The sequence below is a fragment of the Saprolegnia diclina genome (genome assembly GCF_000281045.1).
Source record: "Saprolegnia diclina VS20 unplaced genomic scaffold supercont1.38, whole genome shotgun sequence".
Lineage (NCBI taxonomy): Eukaryota > Oomycota > Saprolegniomycetes > Saprolegniales > Saprolegniaceae > Saprolegnia > Saprolegnia diclina.
This window is the reverse complement of record NW_008246105.1, coordinates 293605-312717: the sequence shown is the minus strand read 5'-3', so window position 1 is coordinate 312717 and position 19113 is coordinate 293605. Positions and strand designations below refer to the sequence as shown.

Sequence of the window (19113 nt, the reverse complement as noted above, 5' to 3'; positions counted from 1 at the left end):
ACGTTGCAGCTTGCTCTGACAATCCCTTGGGTATGCATACCAACTCGATTGCTGCAGAAAAGACGTAAATTGTCAAACGAGTGTCATTAAAATGTCTTATCCAAATTGAAACTACTGTAGTCGATATGGAGCATACAACTCGTGATTTGCTGAAGAGAAAACGTCAAGATTGACGTTAATTGTGGCGACGTTCGTCGGAGGCGCCTTGTGAGAAAAGCTGTCGCTGGCGACATCGTTGACGGCCGCAGCTCTTCCTCCGAGACCGTCATCGCGTCGAGGTGACGCAGCAGCACGCACCAAAGCGGGCCATCGAGCACAGTCACGTTGGGCAGTGGTGCGGTTTTGGCCACCTTGACCGACACGACGTGTGTGTGCCAGTACCCGGTCGACCCCGTAAGGTCAGGCACCTTGTCGCGCGAGATGCGGTCCGGCGCCGCGAACGATGCCACCACCACGAGGCTGCGGTCAGCGGAGACGATGTGACCAAGCTTGCCGCTGGGCGCTGCGGTGAGAGGCCACGAGACGCCGTGAAGCGTCGAGCTCATGGCGGCTTGAGCGGCCACCGTCGTCGGTGCGGAAGCCAAGCTGTCCATGGCCTTCTCGATCCGCGCGATCGCCATGAGCACAATGACGAGGAAGGTGCTGCGGTTCATCTCGTCGTAGCCGAAGGCCGCCTTCATGCCGTCGGCGTCGAAGCGCGGGCGCGTGCCCGTCTGCATGGCGAACGTCGAGAGCACGTCGTGGCGCGCGGCGCGAGCTCGGAAGCGAGCGGAGGGCCTTGAGCAAGGCGGAGCTGTAGTTATCGTGAGAGGATCGCGCAAAGACGGTGTTGACGCTCGGAGCCGTCATGGCGAGGCATGGCGGCAGCGGTGCGGCCGCGACGCGAGGCGTTCGTTGGTGCTGGTCGAGTCAAAGCGCAAGTTTCGAAGTGAAAAGGGCACTGACTGACTTTTCCTCGACCAAAGTTACACAGTAGGATTTTACAAGCTACTCGCCTTTGTTGAAGTCAGCCAACTGGTCGTGGCCCTGCACGGCTCATCAAGGGCACCTCGCACCATTCTGTGCGTAGACTGCACTTAGCACGTTCCAAGCCAGCGCTGTCCCTACTATACAGGCTTCGTCCCCCGCGGCTTGCATCCAAAAACCATGAAATGCACGACGGGATACCGGTCCCACATTGCTCCACGTCATCACCATTATTAGTGGCATGTGCCGCATTTAGCTCGTACGCTATCCGGACAAGGTGGCATTTTGGATCAAGTTGGAAAACACACGCGGCCAAGATGAGCTGCATGTGCTCGGACACGAAGGGCGGGAAGCGCAACAGCGCGTTCGACATGACGCCGATGCAGGAGGCCATTGAGATCGTGCTGGCCAAGGCGCTGCCGCTGCAGACGACCGCGGTCCCGCTCCATGAGGTACTCGCGGCGTCGCCTCGTCATGCAGGTCCAACAGCGATCAATTGCTAGGCGCTGGGCTGCGTCGTGGCCGAGACAGTTCGCAGCAGCGTACGCTCTCGACCTTGCAGTCCCGGTTCGCAATAGCTTGTTATGCTAGGAGCCACTGCCGCCCTTTCGCGCCTCCGTCATGGATGGCTACGCCGTCGTGGCCAGCGATGGCGTTGGCCAAGTACGGCAGCAATAGCCCTTATGGCGTCCTTCTCATAGTGACCTTATTAGTACCCCGTCCTCAACCGCATTGCTGCCGGTGACGCGCCAGGCAGCCAAGTGACGTCGGGGTGCGTGGCGTACGTGACAACCGGCTGTCCCGTGCCCGACGGTGCCGATGCGGTCGTCAAGATCGAAGACACCGAGGGCGTTTGTGATGCCGTACTAATGATACTCTATCGCAGTTGGCATGTCATGAACGGTGCTAGGACGGCAATGAAGTCGCCATCAAGGTCCTCCACGCGGTCTCGAGCGGCACCAACGTTCGCCCGATCGGGTTCGACATCCAAAGCGGCGAGATCGTCGTCGAGGCCGGCGAGGTTGTGACGCCGGCCATCATTGGCCTCTTGGCCACCGTGCGTTGCTTTTTCCATAAGAAACCATCGGGCTCGACTAAGAAACATGCTTATAGGTCGGCACCACGCACGTTCTGGTCCACCGCAAGCCCATCGTTGGCGTTCTTTCGACGGGGTCCGAGCTCGTGGACGCCAGCTCGTCGATCACTGGCGGAAAGATCCGCGACAGCAACCGCCCCATGCTGCTGGCGAGCATGCGCGCGGCCGACGCTGTCGTTGTCGATCTCGGTCTCATATTTTTTCACAATTTTAGGTCGTTTTCTCAACATTTCGAACGCGTAGGCATCTGCAGCGACGACATGGACGCGCTCCGAACGCGCGTCACGACTGTCTTGCCTACCGTTGACATTCTCATCACGAGCGGCGGCGTCAGCATGGTACACGGCGCGTCGTCATGAGTGATTTTCTTACAAAACTCGTAGGGCGACCACGATCTCGTCAAGCCACTGCTCCAAGAGCTCGGGACGGTGCACTTTGGTCGCATCCACATGAAGCCCGGAAAGCCAACGACGTTTGCGACGGTACACGAATCGATCGAGAGCGAGCTTGGAAGATTGAAAGATGGAAACATAGATTCCATCGGCCGCAGGTCCGGCCAAGCTCGTGTTTGCTCTGCCGGGGAACCCCGTGTCGTGCCTCGTGACGTCGTGCTTGCTTGTCGCACCTGTGCTTCGCAAGCTGCGGGGCGCCACGTCCTGCGCCCCGCTCACGTTCAAAGCCAAAATGGCCCATGCCCTCCCGCTGGACCAGGAGCGCCCCGAGTACCATCGCGCCAACGTTGCGTGGAATGCCCAAGCACAGCAATTTGTCGCGACAAGCACCGGTGTCCAGGCCAGCAGCCGCCTCTTGAGGTACGATCCCTCCAGTGCTGGATAGATCGACTCGAAGGATGTCGTAGTTGCCGCTTTGCGAATGCTCTCTTGCACCTTCCGACCGGGCTCCGCTTGGACGAGGGTGCGTGGGTTGACTGCACGTTCCTCTCGGAAGCCGTACGCTAGTAGTTATGGCACCGCTTCGATTTCAATGGGATGCTCTGGTAGGACATGGCGGCGCAGCAACCCGCCTTGCCGCCCGTCGCCCGGCCTTTGGCACCGGCGCCCCGGGCCACGGCTGCACCGCGACTCGCTGTCCGCGCGTGTATCTTGACGGTGAAAAGATGCGTGTTTGGCTGGTGGGACTCACGTCATGTAGGTCAGCGACCGCGTGTCACGTGGCGAGGCTGACGATCGCAGCGGTCCGATAATGGCCAAGCTCCTCTCTGGTACGTTTTCTGATTCTGGTTGTATGTCAGCTATGCTGTCGTCTAGCGCTCCCTGGACTGGACGTGACGCTTGTGGAAGCAGCGACGGTGCCTGACGAAGTCGACGTGATTCGCAGCGCTGTCCAGCGCTGGTGCGACGACTTGCGCGTCAACCTCGTCTTTACGTCCGGCGGCACGGGCTTTAGCCCCCGGGATCGCACGCCCGAGGCCATCCAGGTACTAGAAGAACGCTCTACGACCTCGGCAGCTGTAGATTTGACTACATGTAGCCGCTTCTGGAGCGGGAGGCACCGGGCCTTGTGTTCAAGATCATGCAAGCGTCGCTCCTCGTGACGCCCATGGCGATCCTCTCCCGCCCCATTGCGGGGCTCCGCGGGCAAACGCTGATCTTGACGCTTCCGGGCAAACCGAACGCGGTGGCTGAAAACATTGAGGCGGTTGCGACCGTCTTGCCCCACGCGTTGCACCTCCTTGCCGACCTCTCGCACGATCACCACCAGGGCAAGGCGTAAGGAACCTCTTTCAGCAAATTTGGACTTTCCCAATCAAATACACGTCAAAATTCGTGGTTTCGCTACTTTTGCAGTCGCTCTTTGTACACATTCCACTCGTAAAAGTCCCAGTCCTTGTCGTCCGAGCGCAGTACCGACGACGACCCATACAGATCAATCTACCACCGCATTTCAAAGTGAAAATGCAACACAAAAGGCATGCGTACCTCGTACAGCGCAAGCTGGTAGCGGAAGCCTTTGTTTGGGCACATGAGCGGCCGCCGCTGCTTGAGCAACGCGTACGCTTGGTGCAAATTCATTTTGGTTTCCTTCATGAGGTACGCGATCGCAAACGTGACCGAGCGCGACACCCCTAACCCGACATCGGCCTCCGCATCGCACGGCCATCGAGATACCTGCGACGCAGTGGACGAGAACGCGGCCATTGACGTCCCGCGCCCGATTCAAAAAGGCAAAGACCGCGTCAAAGTGCAGGCGCATGTCGAGCTCGGGCGTGTCCTTGATCTTCAAATGCATGTACACAAACTTGCCCATGAAGTGGAGGTCGCATTGGCTCGCAACGTTGCAAATGTGCGTGATGCCAGCATCGTACAGCGTCACGTAGTTGGCGGCTGCCTCGTCGCTGCCAACTGCCAAGTGTGCGCTGAGCAGTGCGAGGTCCCGGGGCGCGCGCGAGACGCCGACCATGCCGCCAAGCCAGCGAATGGCCTTGCGCAACGACGAGTCGGATGAGTTGTACTTGAGGATGCGTCGCTACGATGCGATTCCTGCAGTCGCAACGTCAGCTACATAGGACGTACTTGGGCGGCTTGGACGATCGCGGCTTCGTTGGTCTCGGAGACACCCGTCTCGGCGCCAGTGATGGAGGTACGAGTGCGCTTGTTTTTGACTTCGACGAGGATGTGCTTGGGCGTCTTGTCGAGCGACTAGACACCATCGTAATGGCGACGAACAGAGACGACGAGAAGTCTACTTCGCGGACGGTAAAGAGGTCCGACTTGAAGCTTGCGGACGCGTAGCTGGGTCGGCGCGCCGCCATGCCACGCCAATGAGGTTTCGCGACTGTCTATTTTTTGGTCGAGTCGCAGTTACAGAGGATGACGACCGAGACGACGAGCGACGACGATGCGCTCGAGGCATTTCTGCGTGACGATGGCGTCCCGTCGCCCAACCTCTCGGTTGAGCACGGTGCAATTTCAGACCTTGCGTCGATCGCGGTCGTCATTCCGTCGTACGTCGACCACTTTGACGTGCTTGTTCCTGCGGCCGAGGTCGTTGTCGGGTCGGTGCCGACCGAGACGATCGCGGCGCAAGAAGCCGAGCTGGAAGCTGCGCGGCTTGCGCAGGCGCGGGCTGATGCCGACGCGTACATTGCCCGCGAGAGCCTCCTCGTCTACAAGGAAAAGCAGACAAAAAAGCGACTCGAAGCGCAGGCGCAGGCGCACAAAATCAACTTGGCCAAGCGCGAGCGACAGAGCCTGCACGTCGTCGAGCTTCAGGCCAAGAAGCTATCGCAAGTCTTCCAGCAAGCTGAAAGCCACATGAAGAACGTCCTCGGCCAGCAGCAGGTCGGTTCCGTCGGCATGTTGTAGCTTTGCGACCTTGTCTAGGCCCATGTCCGAGACACGTACGGCGACGCGTCAGCGCACGTCTCAATTCAGACGCGCCGGTACCGCGCCGAGTGGGCCAAGATCCCGCAACCTGTCGAGCTCCAAGTACATATGCTTCGTGCGCCCAAGGACAAGCTGGCCCAAGGCCACTACGTGCTCTTGGCAACGCTCTACGACCACCTCGGGGGCAACCCGATCTCGTGGGGTGTCGCGGGCGAGCGCGGTATTGGTCGCGACTACCCTGGCATCACCCGGCCGATCTTCCACCGCGGTCACTTTTACAACACAGAACTGAATGTCAACCAAAGTATCTTTTGCGTCTGCCCGTCCGAGCTGGACCTGCGCCCCGGTACACTCTATCCAAGTATCCATATCTCATGAGTGTAGCCAATGTCGTGATCCTCGAGCTCTATTTGCTCAGCGGCGCGAGTGCGATGCACGACACGGTCGTTGGGTGGGCTGCGCTGCCGGCGTGCACGACCGACTTTACCATTCTGGAAGGTCGCTTCAAGGTCCCGATGCTGCGTGGCGACGTGGACCACACGATCACAAAGTACCACGTACGCCCATGTTGTCGACGATCGTATGCAACGCGAATGGCGCAGGACATTGAGCGCATGTACACGATGGACCTCAGCGCGTGGCTCTGCAATGTGTACCTCACGGCCAAGCACTTGCCCCGCGAGCGGCTCGACGACGCTGGCGTCCTCCAGCGCGAGTACGACGTTGAAGTCGACTTTATGAACCAGCTCCTCAAGCTCGAAACCACCGACCGCGCACTGCTCCAGAAGCAGGAGTATGCTGCCACAATTGGAGGTGTCGTCCAACCCAAGCCCCAACCCGAGCACTTGGCCGACCATGTCTCCTGGGGCCACGCCGCGGCCGAGCTCCAGAGCGCACGGCACCGCAAGCCAAAGACAAAGAGCAGCAACAGGGTGCTTCCTGGCGTCCCGGAGTCGAATTCCGCCCTCGTCGAGGCGCCGACCAAGCAAAAAACTCCGCGGAAGAAGCGGTCGTGGCAGTCGTGGTTCCGCCGACGCAGCACCAAATCCAAGCCGCTACTGGTGCGCTCGGTGGGCTTCTTGCTCTCAGTATTGTGCTGTAAGATCATGGAGAATAGATGGTCGACGAAACCATCGAGCTGCTCGAACCGAGGTCGCCACGGGCCACCGACGAGAGCGAAGGCGACGAGCCTCGAGACGAGAAGGACGACGACGAAAAGACGCTGGCGGTGCCCCCAAATGACATGCATGCGTGGGATTCGTTCTCGTTCACGACCAACCGCCATCTCGATGAGACGGTCGCCAAGCACCAGCGCTTTGCAGTCTACCGCAAGCTGCGCTACCTCAAGCAAGAGCTGTTTGCCGACCTCGGCTTGGCCAAGGCGTCCACGCTGCAGTTCTGGCTCATGCTCTCCTTCCTCCTTCTCGCGCTCTGGCTACGCGTCTACGTGCACTACCTCGGTCAGTGGCTCTACCTTCGGTCGGCCAACGTGCCCGTCTTCACATTCGAGCCCGCGCTCACGACATGTGTACTCAAGTACATTTGGAACACTGTGCCGAGCGTCGTTGAGGTCATTTGCATCTGCGCCGGGGTTGCTGTCAACATGCTTACGTTCCTGCTGCTCATGCTCATTGCGTACATTTGCCAGCGCGTCCTCGGGGACTTTCCCGAGCTTGGCTCCCGCTTCATTGCATGCTTTGGCCTTGGCACAGTCTTGGACCCGTTGCTCATCTTCCTGGTCGATCTCATCTCGCACAATTACGCGTGCGCCGACCTCCCCGAGTGCGTCGACCCGACCTCGGCCCTCTGCACGTACGGTTTCCTCTTGATTGCTACAGGCAGATTCAGGTGCGCGGTTCTCTAGGTGCGCAGAAGGCGACGCGTTCAAGCTCTACGCGCGCTACGTGCTCTCGGAGGGTACCGGCATTGTCGGTGCCGTCTTGACGCTGCTCCTCTACGGCATCCTCATGAGTCTCGCCGCCGTCCTCTTCTATACGTACCTCCTCCATTTGCACATGAACGGCCGCATGTTGGACGTGTACCGCCGCGTCCACGCGCGCGAAGGCACGTTCTTTGTGCCCCATGACTTTGAAGTCTCGGCCGCCGAGGTGAGGAAGCTCTGCGACCGTGCTGGGCGGTGGAAGTCAATTCACGGCGCCCAGCGCAAGACTGCCGTCTGCGAGTACGAACTCCGCGACCCACTCGACCCAAATTTCGTCGAGACGACCGTGCACATAGCGATCTTCACGCTCGAGCTCGACGGGTCGCGGCAGCTGTACCGCCACTTTATCCAAAACCCCGACGGCGAGATTCTCGAGGTCTTTGGCGCGCTCTCCGACAGCTTTGGCTCGCAGTACGCGTCGCTCGAGGCTGCGCTCTTTCAGACACAACCGGACGTCGACGCGCCCGGCATGTTTGATATTGCCTAACACTAATTATACCGTTCGTTGTGGGCCGCGTTGACTTTTGAAATTGTTGTCCTTGGGCCACGTCGCATACACCCTTGACGCAGTGGTAGAGCCGACTAGAGGTGCGATTCGAGCGCGGAGGACGTGTATAACTTGAAATGACTTGGGTGTGGGGTGGCAACGTTTACATGAATAGGATATCACTGAAATGACCGCATCTTGTTTGGGACTCAGGCAGGGTGCACGCTGTTGTCATGATCGCAGCTCGTCGCGACGTTGGCCATGCGACGGCGTCCAACGCAGCGGCTCTGACCGTGTTGGCTTGGAGCTGTGGCGATTTCCCAGGTCGCTCACCTTCTCAAACCGATGCCCACGGACCACGTCGATCGCGTGTCTCTGATGACACGGAGGCCGTAAGCAAGTACTAGTAGTTTACTATGCTAACAACTAGAGCAACGCGCTGTGTCCTGCTGCACAGTGATCGTCGCGTTGTTCTCATTGGCTTAGGTCGTCTTACTGCGTGTAGGTCACGGACCGCGTGACGGTCTGCGTTACCGAGTAAACGTGGTTCTGCCCGTCTTCTGGCGGAATGAAGCGGGGCGGGACAAAGCCTTGGGGCCCAAAGCGCTGGTTTGAAGATGCTGTTGACGACGAAGCAGCAGGTAGAACCGGCGGAGCCATCGACGTGGCGATCGACGCCGCTGCCGGGAAGAGGCTTCCACCGTTGATCTTGTTGTGTGTCGTCATTGTCGTTGTCGCCGGCGGCAACACGTGCTGTACTGGAAACGACGACGGCAGCGGCGACGACCGTGGCGGCGACACGTGCGGCCGAAACGAGTTCGGCGACGACTGCGCTGGCACTGGGCGGTAGGCGTGCGCAGAAGATGGCGTTGGCTGGGACATGGGCGCACTCTTTGGCCGGGCATACGTGGAAGCGGCGGTTGTCGGCCGAGAGTACGTAGTCGGCGGCGGTGGCGGAACGTAGGTTGAAGCACGGGGTGCTGACTGCGCACCATGCGAACCAACGGCCGTCGTATTTGGTGCATGAGCCTTTGGCGCCAGCGATGCTACAGTGTGATGTGACGGTACCGCCGGCGAGGCTGTGGGGTGTGGCACGCTGCCGTAGGCTTGGGCAAAGCGGGCTTCGGCCGCCGCCCGTTTCTTGGCCGCAAGCTCCTGCGCCTTGAGCCGCAAGTTGCCTTTCTCTTCTTGCTCGCGCCGGATGGACTCGGCGATCGACGCCATGTCGAGCCCCTTTGCTACTGGCGGCGCTGCGTAGGCCGGGCCCGACCGCGCTGGCGTCGCACGGGTTGGCTCGCCGCAGCCAGCACAGAACTTCATGTTGGTGATGTCGTGGCCGCAAGCACAGAAGCTCTTGGTGTGGTGGGGCGCGCCGCAGTGCATGCAGAAGCGGCAGTTCGATGGCAGCGCGACGCCACAACCTCCGCAGACCTCGTCCATGTGCGTGCGAATAATGCGATGATGGCTTGGTCGTATCTATCCGGCGCCGATTGCGGCAATCCGGATACGCAGAATCGAAATGGCGCAAATATTTCTCGCTGGCTTTTCCGCGATGAGCCGAGCTCATGGCACACCGGCGACGGCAACGCTCCTGCAGACGCCTCTGCGCCAACGAGGCGTCTTGGAGCTACCGGTGCTGGTCATAGTACCGGGCCAGTAGCTCAAATATGGTCAGAAGCTTCGAAATTCATGGGTACAGACAGGATAGTGCACAGGAGTTGACAGAACTCGAGGCTTGCGGAGGCGTCTTCGGAGCCAAAAGTTGCATCTCGAGCATCGCAAAACTGGCAATCTTCGGTATCCGCCTGCGTGTTTCAACGGTGCCGATTGAGTTCAGCCTCAACGACCGACAAGAATGAAAACGCGACAGCCACAGCGACCGGGTGCTGCGCCTCGAGGGATCGTCGTCGCTCACAAGCGCCAAGGGGGACTGGATGTCGGAGGACTGCTTTGGTGTCCGTTGTTGAAGTGGCTTTGGTGTCCGTTCTAAGCTCGAGATCTCGCAATGTATTTCTAAATTGAGGGCAGATGCACAAATTCAACACGTTTTGAGTTTGGTTTGAGCTTCAAAGCTACATGGGGAACGCGATTCTACAAAAGAGTATAGCTATTTGTATTTGCTGCCCACACCAGGAGCAAATTATTTTGTTTTTTTTATTTTGGTGCCAGATCTGACAGGCATGGCGAAGACGACGGCCTTGGACGCGCACGCCGCTACCTTCTTCGCCAGCCTCGACCAGCAGCCGCAGCCCTCGGAGCAGGCAACCCCGACGATAGCCGAGCAGGTCGTGAGCGCGCTGGTACCGACGATGACGCTAGCTAGCGTGCGCAAGCTCACGCATGCCATTGAGTACGAGCTGCAGAACGCAGGACGCAACGCAACCCCTGTCACATCGAGCATGCTGCCGGCGCACGTCTGCGAAGATTGCGGCAACGCAGACGTCGAGAAGTTCCTTGCCACGGACCTCTCGGTCGTGTGCATGGGCCCGGACGGCGCCGGCTGCGGGAACGTCCTGGAGGCCTCGCGCCTGTATGAAGGCAACGCATACCGCCGCTTCGAGGACGAGGAGGATCGATCGCATCATGGCGCCCCGCCAAACCCGCTCTTCTCGGTGGGCTACAACATGCAGACGTCGATCGATAAGGTTGTTGGAGGAGACGTTGGATGTGAGTAGGTGTCACTTGCTCTCTTAGGATGGTGGACCGGCGGCCACCCTTCTCCGGCGCGTGCACAGAGAAGTCGAGCTCTCGTGCTACGAGCTTGGCCTCGACTCGCGCCAGACACGTGTCGGCTACAAGGACACGGTACGTACTATCCGATGCGTGCAGGATATGACCGATTCCGTAGATGAAGCGCGAGGTGTTCAGGCTCATGGACGACGTCGGCGCCAACTTGGACCTTCCGGACTGCGTGCTTCGGCTCGCCAAGGTGCATTTTGCCCGTCTCCGCGACCTTCGCGAGCAGATCCGCAACAAGCTCGGGACCGTGGCGGCTTGCCTCTTGCTGGCGCTCCCGACCACGCCCATCCAGGAAGCGGTGCCCGTCTTTGCCTGCGGCGACTGCGCCTTGACCTTTAACGCCAAGCGAGGCCTGCGCTTCCACCAGTGCTCCATGCGCTCGCCGCCGCCGCCGCCTCCTGCTCTCGTCTCCGAGACCGTTGCTGCGCCAGCTGCTGCGGGCCCGTGGGGCGCGTTTGTGTTTCGCGGTAGCAAGCTCTTTCACTGCCGCCCTCAGTGCCCACGCATCTACGCGACGCTCGGCGACCTCGACGCGCACTTGGCTCGGCACGCCAAGCAGAAGCGCAAGACAGACTATGCCGCCAACAACACCCTGTGGAAGCGGTCCTGCTGCGCCTAGCCCACTCGCCCAGCCACGACGGTAGACCTCCTTCTGCCGCGCTGGACTCTGCCTGTTTGTTGATATCTCAAGTCGATTGTGTTATGCGAAGACTAAGAGTAAAAAGACTAACAACGACTCAAATTATCGGAAAGGAAATACAAAAACGACTAAACGATTAAATCTCAAGCTGGTATCCAGCGACGTAGTCCTCGGAGGTCATACCGGGAGTCGCCGCCATTGGCGACGCATCGTTTGGCTCAGCGCCTGTCTGGAGGCTGCCGTCGCCCGGCGCCAGCGACTCGAGCGTTGGGTTGACGCGTGCTATCTTAAACGGGCGGCCACGCTTGGCGGGCGCCTGGCTTGGCTGCGTCTGGGGATGCTTGCGAGGACGACCACGCGGATTTTTAGGTATGTTCTCGGGCTTCTTGGGGTACTTGCGAGGGCGACCGCGGGGGCGCTTGCCGTGGGATGGCAACACGCTGCTTGGCGCAGCATCCTCGCCATCCGACGCGTCGTCGTCGGACGCTTCGTACTCGCTTCCAGAACGGTTCGACTCGTGTCCGTCGACGTTGCTCATCTCGCAAGGCAACTCGTTGTCGTGCGTATCGTCGTGTTCATAGCGCTGCACAGCCTTCTTGGAGCGACTCTTGCGTTCGAGCAGCTGGGTTGTGGTGGCAGTAGTTGCACTTGCGTTCTTGTGCGGGCGCCCGACCTTCCGACGGACGGTGGGTGTAGCTTCTTGGGCTTCGGCTCTGTTGTGGTCGACGAATTGGATCATGCGCTCGCTGCGCCGGTGGTCTTCGTATGTAGCGACCGTCGCGGGCGGCTGCGTGGCGTCCTTTCTTGGTCGACCCGGTCCGCGCTTTGGCGCTGGCTCTTCGTCCGTCTCGGGAGCTTCGGTAACGGCTTTTCTCGGACGACCCCGCCCGCGCTTCAGTGTCGGCTCTTCGGCGACCATCGCGGAAGCTTCGGGAATGACTTTTCTTGGACGTCCACGCCCGCGCTTGACCACTGGCTCTTGAACTGTGATGTTGCCTTGGGCTGCCACGCCGACTGCAATGTCTTGGCTGCACGTTGCCGTCGCAGCCCCTTCTTCGTGGGCGAGGTCGTCTTCAACGCTGTCGTGGGGAGAACGGTCGATAGAAGCGTCGGGCGCCTGCCGCTGGTCGATCTCGACCACGTCTTGGGCGACATCGCTGGGCTCTGTCACCTCGGGCTCGTCCACCGTGCCATCATCTCGGGCTGGCGCGCCGGCTGCAACGTCCTGGTTGCGCGATCTCGAGGCAGCCTCTTCTTCGTCATCGCGAGCGAAGCTGTCACGGACGTCCCCTTGAAAAGAGCTGTCGACAGGAGCCTCCTGTGCCTGTCGTTGATCGTCGTCGACCTCTTCCGTCGCGGGAACGTTGGCCGCCATCTCGGGATCGTCAGCCTCGCCGTCGTGAGCATGGCCGTCTTGGCGCTGGGCGTCGTCTTCTTGGCTGCCGTCGTTCTGGCTGCAGTCGATGTATACGACGCGCCCGTCGGCAGGCGCCGGCGCCGCAGCGTCGAGCACGACGGCCGTCGACGCGTCCAGTTGGGTCATCCCGCACGTGGCAAATTTGCGAATGAATAGATCGCAATATCGCGGCATACAAACCTCAAGGTGTTTCAGAGGTGCGTTATATTAGTTTTTGCAACAATATAGACATATTCAAATGGTGCATTTGAGTTGCAGTCTAAACGCACGCATTACGGTTTCCGCCCCCATTGAAGTGGGGCCCAGAGTGGGGCCGACGATGTCCACAAGCGGGGGATGGGAGCGCCATGGAGGACGCCAGCCACCGCGTTCGAGATGTTATCATACACAGAATCCCTAACAGTCTAGGCGGTTAGGATATATGGCTTTCAGATGTCATCATACATGCAAGGTCATATTCAAAGAAAAGATAAAGTGCAGTGCGCTCCATCTCGCGGAGCTCCCTAGCCAAGTAGGTTAACAAGGGCAGCGAGCGCGCCGTGTCAATGAGTACGTCCTTGTTGACATCCTTTAGAACGGTGCGGACGTGAACAACGAGGCGGTCGTTCTGCAGGCGATACTGCATCCTATGGTTGCCGATGCGACGCGAGAGACAGCTTGAGTTTTGGGGCGTATTCGACGGCTGCCGTGATGCGACTCAAGTCGGGCGAGAGGAAGACGAGCCTGCTACCAAAGCCATCGCGAACGTACACGAGTCACTGCATGAGGAAGGGCGGCGCCATGCCACCCCTTGGTATGGCCTGGGCAATGCTGAGGTCTCGCGAAATCCCTGGAGCCCCAAGTTGGCACCGGTCGGTGCTGCACAAACAAAACGCCGTGTGCGAACCTGGATGTCCTCGCGGTTGCGCAGCGCCCAGAAGCTGGCGCCGATGGCCTGGACATTATCGTTGGTCGACGGCTCGTAGATATAACGCGTGAAGAGGCGACCGTCATGGCACACACCGTGCCACCCGCCGCGTTGCAAGATCGTACTTGGTCTGCAAGAGGGTGGCATACCGAAGCGCGTGGACGTCGTGCTCATGCCGGAGCTCGGCCACGCGGGCCTTGAGCGCGGCGACGCTGGCGCGAAGCGATGCAACGCTCTCCTGTATTGCTCCCGTGGGCACGTCATGGCGGCAAGTAGCATCGTACCAGCACGCGTGCTCTCGCACTTGCGCAAGCGGCGGCGCACTCGTGGCACATCTGTGGTCGCAAATCACTCGATCCCATACAAACCTTAAGGTGTTCTTAAAGATGCGTTATATTAGTTTTGGAACAATATATTGATATTAGAAATGCGTATTTGAGTTGCAGTCTAAACGCACCCTTCCCACTTCCCACCCTTGTTGAAGCTGAGAGCTGAGAGCTTTAATCCCTCCCAATGGGCCCTTGCTTCAGCTGTTGCGCTGAGCGCACGAGGACCACGAGCGGTGCATGGGAGGCCGACCTTATCGATGCTAGTATAAACACATAAACGCAAGGTAACATTAGGGAGAACGAAGAAGTTATGATGAGTCGCAACGCTACGCAACGGGCCGGATCAAGCGCTCCATCTCGCTGAGCTCGCTTGCCACGTAGGTCAAGAGATGCAGCGCAGAGGCCGCGTCAATGTCAATGTCCTTGTTGGCGTTTTGTTGAACAGCGTGGACTTGCGCGACGAGGCAGCCGTTCTGCAAGCGATACTGCAGCCTACAGTCGACGCGGTGAGACGCGAAAGCCAGCTTGCATGAGCAATGTACTCGACTGCCGCCGTCATGCGACTCAAGTCGGGCGAGAGAAAGATGAGCGTGTGGTCAAAGCCATCGCGGACATGCACGAGACTCTGGATGAGGAAGCGCGGTGCCATGACGCTCTTTGGGACGGTCTGTGCGACGCTGAGACCGTCACGCAGTTCCCGTAGCACCTAAGATGAGCAATTTGATACCGCACACGGAGTCCAGAGTGCGCGAACCTGGAAGCTCGTCGCGTTGGCGCACAGCTGCAAATACATGTCTTCGCGATTGCGCATCGCCCAGAATCGCGCGCCGATGGCCTGGACGCTTTCGTCGGTCGATGGCACGTAGATGGCTTTCTCGCAGCGCGTGACGAGGCGGCCGTCATGGCACACGCCGTGGAGGGCCCACCCGCTGCGTTGTACTAGGATCGTCTCGGCCGTCGGACTCGCAAAGGCCAACGGCACGTGGGCTGCGACGAGGCGCATTGCGGCTTGGAGTTGGCCGAGAACAAAGAAATCGTCGTGGAAGATGCGTGTGTCGTCGAGCCGGCACGCCGCCTAGCGTGGCCTCAGGAATCGCAGCAGAGTTACAATGCAATACCATGCAACGCGCGATGGTGCGTGGTAGTGCAGAGCGCCGGTTGATGGCTTCGCGCAGCGCTCGGTTGTACTGAAGAAGCTTGTTCTTGGTCTCCAAGAGCGCGTCAAAGCGAAGCGCGTGGATATCGCCTGCGCGCTCTAGCCGGAGCTCGGCCACGCGGTCCTCGAGCGCGGCGACGGTGGCGTGGAGCGCCGCGACGTTGTCCTGCAGACAGCGCATGTCGAAGGTCATGGCGATAAGCAGCGTCGTACCTTCTTCTTGCTGCGCCAACGCTGCGTGCTCTCGCACTTGCGCAAACGGCGGCGCTCCGCCAGCGTCAACGAGGACTCGGGCATTTTTTTAAATCGGCCACATGCATTCTCGCTGGCTCCTCCAACACCTGGTACGTCTTGCCAATGCTCCAGGTGGCACCGTGGCAACGGGCAAAGGCTGCTATCATTGTGCGTGCTGCTAGTCTTCTACAATGTTTACGGCTGCCTCATAGTACTGAATGGACGGCCCATCTTGATCTTGATGGCCCTTGCACATGTGAACTGCGTGGGGAACTCCACTGGGGGAGCTTGCAGGCTGGCTCTGCACTGGTGCTACAGGTGCCTAGAGCACACGCAGCGGCGGCGAGAGCGAGCGGCTTGCAGCCAGCCTTCTGTCCTGTCAACAACAGACTTCTATGGCGGGAGAAGATCACGCAACAATGATGCGATTACTCGGAACGACAACAAGGAGGTGATTGAAATAACGTTAGATAATGCTGCCTACGGCGCCTCGAGCTTGACGTCGTCGTGCCAGATGACCGAGCCGGAGGACCGCAAGAGATCCTCCCAGTGAAGCATCTCCGAAATGACGTACGACATGGTATACTCAGGTGCGGGGCCGTACGGGCCTTGGGCTTTGCCCGTCGCCGAGACGACCACATGGCCGTCGACAATCTCAAGCCGCACCCTACACACGCGTGCATATGAGCCACTAGGCTTCCCACGTTTCAGGAACGTACCGCATCGTGGTCGTGAGCGAGTTGAGGTCGGGCGTCAGGTTGATAAAGCAATAGTCAAAGCCGTTCGAAAGCTGCACTTGATACTGCACCATGATGCGCACGACGAGGTTGGGTCCGATCTGCAACACGCTCCGAGAGACGCTGAGCGACTCGGACTGGCGCAAGATCTACACTTGCTCTGAGTCCATGTATCGCAGAGGACAATGTCGCGGACCTGGAAATCCTGCGCAATGTTCTGGAGACGCATGTACGCCGCCTTGTCGTTCCGGACGCGCCAGTGGTAGTCGCCGACGTCGCGGAGACTCGTCATGGCGCTCGCACCGAGCACTTTGCGGACGTCGTAGTACGTGTTTTGATCGACTTGGCCCATGTTGGCGAGCCAGCCACGCACGACCTGCGGCGGTGTCGGCGAGTGCCCAAAGGCACTTGGTATGTTGCTGTCGACGTCGCGCTGCGTGGCCTGCAGCACTGTGTACAGGAAGAGGTCGTCGTAGATGCGCGAGTTGTCGACTTCCATTTCCATCTACGCTGCGCTGAGCAACGAGCGAGCGAGAAAGAGAGAGCGTACAAGGGCCGTGATGTGGCGTGTGTAGAGGGCGCTTCGGCGCTCGATGGCTTGCTGTAGCAATGCGTTCTGCTGGATGAGCCCGTGCTTGACCTTGACGAGGGACTCGTAGCGCTGTGCGAGGCTTGATGCGTTGCTCGTTGTCGCCACCATGCGCAAGTCGGCGACCTGCCGCTCGAGGAGGTCGGCGGTCTGGCGCAGCGACTGCACCGCGTCCTACGCATCGTATCCATCGTGTCAAGGTCCATCAACGACATGCGGCGCACCTTGTGCTTGATGCGCCACGCGCGCGAGTTCTTGCGCTTGCGCGCGCGGCGATGCAGGATCGCTTCGTCGACAGCTTCGGCCGCCATCGTGCTTCTGTAGCCGGGTGCAAATTAGCGATTGGCTCCGTGACGAATGGCCGACATGTCCCACCACATGGCGTGCGCTGCCGGGAAAGGCCAAAATATGAGCGGAACGACGCCTGCTCATACGCGCCTATACCAGATTCTTCCATAGAAAATATAGGATAATCGATATCCTCGCGTGACGCCGGCCGACGACGTCGCCGCGTGCGTCTGGTCCTAGCCTGTTCCAGCTCCGGTTGGTTCTTTCTCATGACAAAGCTCCGATAGTCTGGGTACGGCGTCATCTTGTTCCAGGCGGTTTCGCATCAAGTGCAACGGCAACTTGGCGGACACAATGTTGGCCCAACGGCAAACTGGCACGCCAAGCCGACAAATGCTTATAGTATCTTATCGTATAATAGTAGAATGCTTGTGGCGACCTCGGAGACGGACCGTGCAGCTAGAGCGTGCGGTCAAACTGTACACGTATGCGCGAAATGGCCCGGATCAGTCAAGTGGCCGGCCACATGTGTTTTCGATTTAGTGGACCTTGGCCTTTCCATGGAGTGTTTGTGGCTAGAAAGGTCCGGGCTGTTTGCTCACCCGTTATTACGCCCGTCACGTCTCGCCAAAAAGGACACTACGACGCTGCTTCCGAGGCGACGCGATAGTCCGAGCTCGCACTCGAACGGGGAGCGATCCTGGCGCCTGAGAATGTGCGGGTCGTCCAGCTCGCGTACGCGTCCACCGCACACCGAGAGAGCTGTTCGGCCTGAGGTGCGGCTTGCCATGTGATGCCATCGCCGGGGTCACCGATTTGACCTCGGTTGCGCGCAGCTGGGTTGTATGGACTCATCTCGACGTTCCATTCGCCACAGGTGCATGTATGGGACGCGGATCGACGCTGCACTTTCTCACCCTGTCAACGCGAAAGAAGAAAGTCACACACATGAGATCGCGCGACCATGGAAGATGCTTTCATGTATCAGTTCAGGTCGGGCGCCACGGCGCTCCACAGCAAGGAAGAGAGCATTTGCTAACAAGCCGCCAGTGCAATTGGTTGGCGAATCGGCTACATATATCGTATGGGGAGAAATTCAACAAATTTCGGGATTGGGGCCATAGACACTGCCAGCGTTGGTCTTGTCGTTTCCCACGTTCACCTACCTAATTTTGATGTCATCATCGATCGTTTCACTGAGCTACTGCATTGCATTCGGATTTCAATGCACGGTATCGCAAGCAACGACCCGACGTCGTTGGTGAAGGCGTGTGAGGCCCTCGATGTCAGTTTACTTTCAGTCGACACCCTACCAGTTGACGAGGACCAACGTCGCTTGGCGTGTTGCGAATCTTCGAGAGCCCTTGCAGACGGCACTGCTTAGTCGTCAATAGGATGTTCCCAAAGGTTCACAACTGCAGCATCTCTGCAACGCCATCAACGCATTCTCACTCAAGTCGATGATGCTACCAAGGAGCTGTACCAAGGGGCCATGGCCTCGTAAGATGTGTACTTCGTATTTTACACTTCTCATTTCTTATCCTGTCGTATCTCGTGCGCAAGGAAGAGCGCGTGCTTGGGCTTTGTGCTGAGTTATGATAACGGACAACGGGACTTGCACGGTTGCAGACGCAGAATCTCCAAGTAGTTCGCAAGTTTGCTTGCAACTGTCGAGTGGCCGTTGCGCAAGTCGGACGCATTCTTGGTGGGCGGGGCCATCCCAGGGAATTTAACTAGGTTCCTGTGGAGTGGGCTGGTTGGTAGGAAACCTCTTGTTGAGAGGAAGTGAAACTAATGGTCAAGTCTCCCATCGGCAGTGGAGTGGAATATGAAAAGGTACTGCGTCTCGGGCAATGAAGCAGTGATAGAAATGCACGTTTCGGCGGACGTCGAGATGGTCAGCGCGTGCGTCGTGGGTGCCCGCGCTGGGCGGAGGTGGTCTGAGGACGAGAACAGGCGGCTCGCACGTAATTGAGACTTCAATAAACGTTGTTTTATCCCGTCCGATAGAAGCGGCCACTCGCGATGGACCAGCACGCCTTTTCTCGCCTTCAACAAGGCTTCAATTAAGAGCAGCCCCCGTCTTATACCTCGTAAACCCGACCTCTCTCTCTCGGAGATCTAAGACTCGATCTGCAGCAAAATATTTGGTGTACAAAATCGTCGGTGTCACCATCACCACCATTTCACATATTGTGTCATTGCTCTGTCTTTATGCGGTCAAAATCGGCGCTAACGC

At 59.0% G+C, this 19113-nt stretch overlaps 10 protein-coding genes across 10 annotated transcripts; 3 read left to right on the top strand and 7 right to left on the bottom strand.

Moving 5' to 3' along the window:
* Window positions 1-66: 66 nt before the first annotated feature.
* SDRG_10948 (hypothetical protein) lies at window positions 67-928 on the bottom strand. The gene has a single exon (XM_008616965.1). The coding sequence runs from the start codon at window positions 717-719 to the stop codon at window positions 87-89; it is 633 nt and encodes a 210-aa protein (XP_008615187.1). The 5' UTR covers window positions 720-928; the 3' UTR covers window positions 67-86.
* Window positions 929-1283: 355 nt separating this feature from the next.
* Window positions 1284-3796, top strand: SDRG_10947 (hypothetical protein; the record flags this gene model as incomplete). The annotated part of the gene is made up of 14 exons (XM_008616964.1): window positions 1284-1418; window positions 1470-1508; window positions 1558-1629; window positions 1680-1829; window positions 1877-2023; window positions 2080-2251; window positions 2306-2400; window positions 2446-2544; window positions 2597-2874; window positions 2922-3012; window positions 3064-3171; window positions 3215-3284; window positions 3331-3500; window positions 3554-3796. The coding sequence occupies 14 exons, from the start codon at window positions 1284-1286 to the stop codon at window positions 3794-3796; spliced, it is 1869 nt and encodes a 622-aa protein (XP_008615186.1).
* A 2-nt stretch (window positions 3797-3798) lies between these two features.
* On the bottom strand, window positions 3799-4857 carry SDRG_10946 (hypothetical protein). Its single transcript, XM_008616963.1, has 5 exons — window positions 4770-4857; window positions 4597-4722; window positions 4192-4549; window positions 4003-4148; window positions 3799-3954 (listed from the first exon to the last, which is right to left on the bottom strand). Exons 1-5 carry the CDS (start codon window positions 4833-4835, stop codon window positions 3859-3861), a joined length of 792 nt encoding a protein of 263 aa, XP_008615185.1. The 5' UTR covers window positions 4836-4857; the 3' UTR covers window positions 3799-3858.
* A 22-nt stretch (window positions 4858-4879) lies between these two features.
* Window positions 4880-7865, top strand: SDRG_10945 (hypothetical protein). Its single transcript, XM_008616962.1, has 6 exons — window positions 4880-5364; window positions 5407-5755; window positions 5794-5966; window positions 6012-6479; window positions 6527-7221; window positions 7274-7865. Exons 1-6 carry the CDS (start codon window positions 4894-4896, stop codon window positions 7836-7838), a joined length of 2721 nt encoding a protein of 906 aa, XP_008615184.1. The 5' UTR covers window positions 4880-4893; the 3' UTR covers window positions 7839-7865.
* Window positions 7866-8330: 465 nt separating this feature from the next.
* On the bottom strand, window positions 8331-9278 carry SDRG_10944 (hypothetical protein; the record flags this gene model as incomplete). Its single annotated transcript, XM_008616961.1, has 2 exons — window positions 8331-8822; window positions 8907-9278. 2 exons carry the CDS (start codon window positions 9276-9278, stop codon window positions 8331-8333), a joined length of 864 nt encoding a protein of 287 aa, XP_008615183.1.
* Window positions 9279-10018: 740 nt separating this feature from the next.
* SDRG_10943 (hypothetical protein) lies at window positions 10019-11196 on the top strand (the record flags this gene model as incomplete). Its single annotated transcript, XM_008616960.1, has 3 exons — window positions 10019-10483; window positions 10533-10643; window positions 10687-11196. The coding sequence occupies 3 exons, from the start codon at window positions 10019-10021 to the stop codon at window positions 11194-11196; spliced, it is 1086 nt and encodes a 361-aa protein (XP_008615182.1).
* Window positions 11197-11303: 107 nt separating this feature from the next.
* SDRG_10942 (hypothetical protein) lies at window positions 11304-12773 on the bottom strand. Its single transcript, XM_008616959.1, has one exon. The coding sequence runs from the start codon at window positions 12758-12760 to the stop codon at window positions 11354-11356; it is 1407 nt and encodes a 468-aa protein (XP_008615181.1). The 5' UTR covers window positions 12761-12773; the 3' UTR covers window positions 11304-11353.
* Window positions 12774-13260: 487 nt separating this feature from the next.
* SDRG_10941 (hypothetical protein) lies at window positions 13261-13876 on the bottom strand (the record flags this gene model as incomplete). The annotated part of the gene is made up of 3 exons (XM_008616958.1): window positions 13261-13357; window positions 13667-13779; window positions 13826-13876. 3 exons carry the CDS (start codon window positions 13874-13876, stop codon window positions 13261-13263), a joined length of 261 nt encoding a protein of 86 aa, XP_008615180.1.
* Window positions 13877-14109: 233 nt separating this feature from the next.
* SDRG_10940 (hypothetical protein) lies at window positions 14110-15329 on the bottom strand. The gene is made up of 5 exons (XM_008616957.1): window positions 15240-15329; window positions 14989-15192; window positions 14625-14945; window positions 14413-14576; window positions 14110-14362 (listed from the first exon to the last, which is right to left on the bottom strand). The coding sequence occupies exons 1-5, from the start codon at window positions 15321-15323 to the stop codon at window positions 14197-14199; spliced, it is 939 nt and encodes a 312-aa protein (XP_008615179.1). The 5' UTR covers window positions 15324-15329; the 3' UTR covers window positions 14110-14196.
* Window positions 15330-15680: 351 nt separating this feature from the next.
* Window positions 15681-17141, bottom strand: SDRG_10939 (hypothetical protein). The gene is made up of 5 exons (XM_008616956.1): window positions 16811-17141; window positions 16548-16760; window positions 16194-16502; window positions 15980-16146; window positions 15681-15927 (listed from the first exon to the last, which is right to left on the bottom strand). Exons 1-5 carry the CDS (start codon window positions 16895-16897, stop codon window positions 15741-15743), a joined length of 963 nt encoding a protein of 320 aa, XP_008615178.1. The 5' UTR covers window positions 16898-17141; the 3' UTR covers window positions 15681-15740.
* Window positions 17142-19113: the final 1972 nt, after the last annotated feature.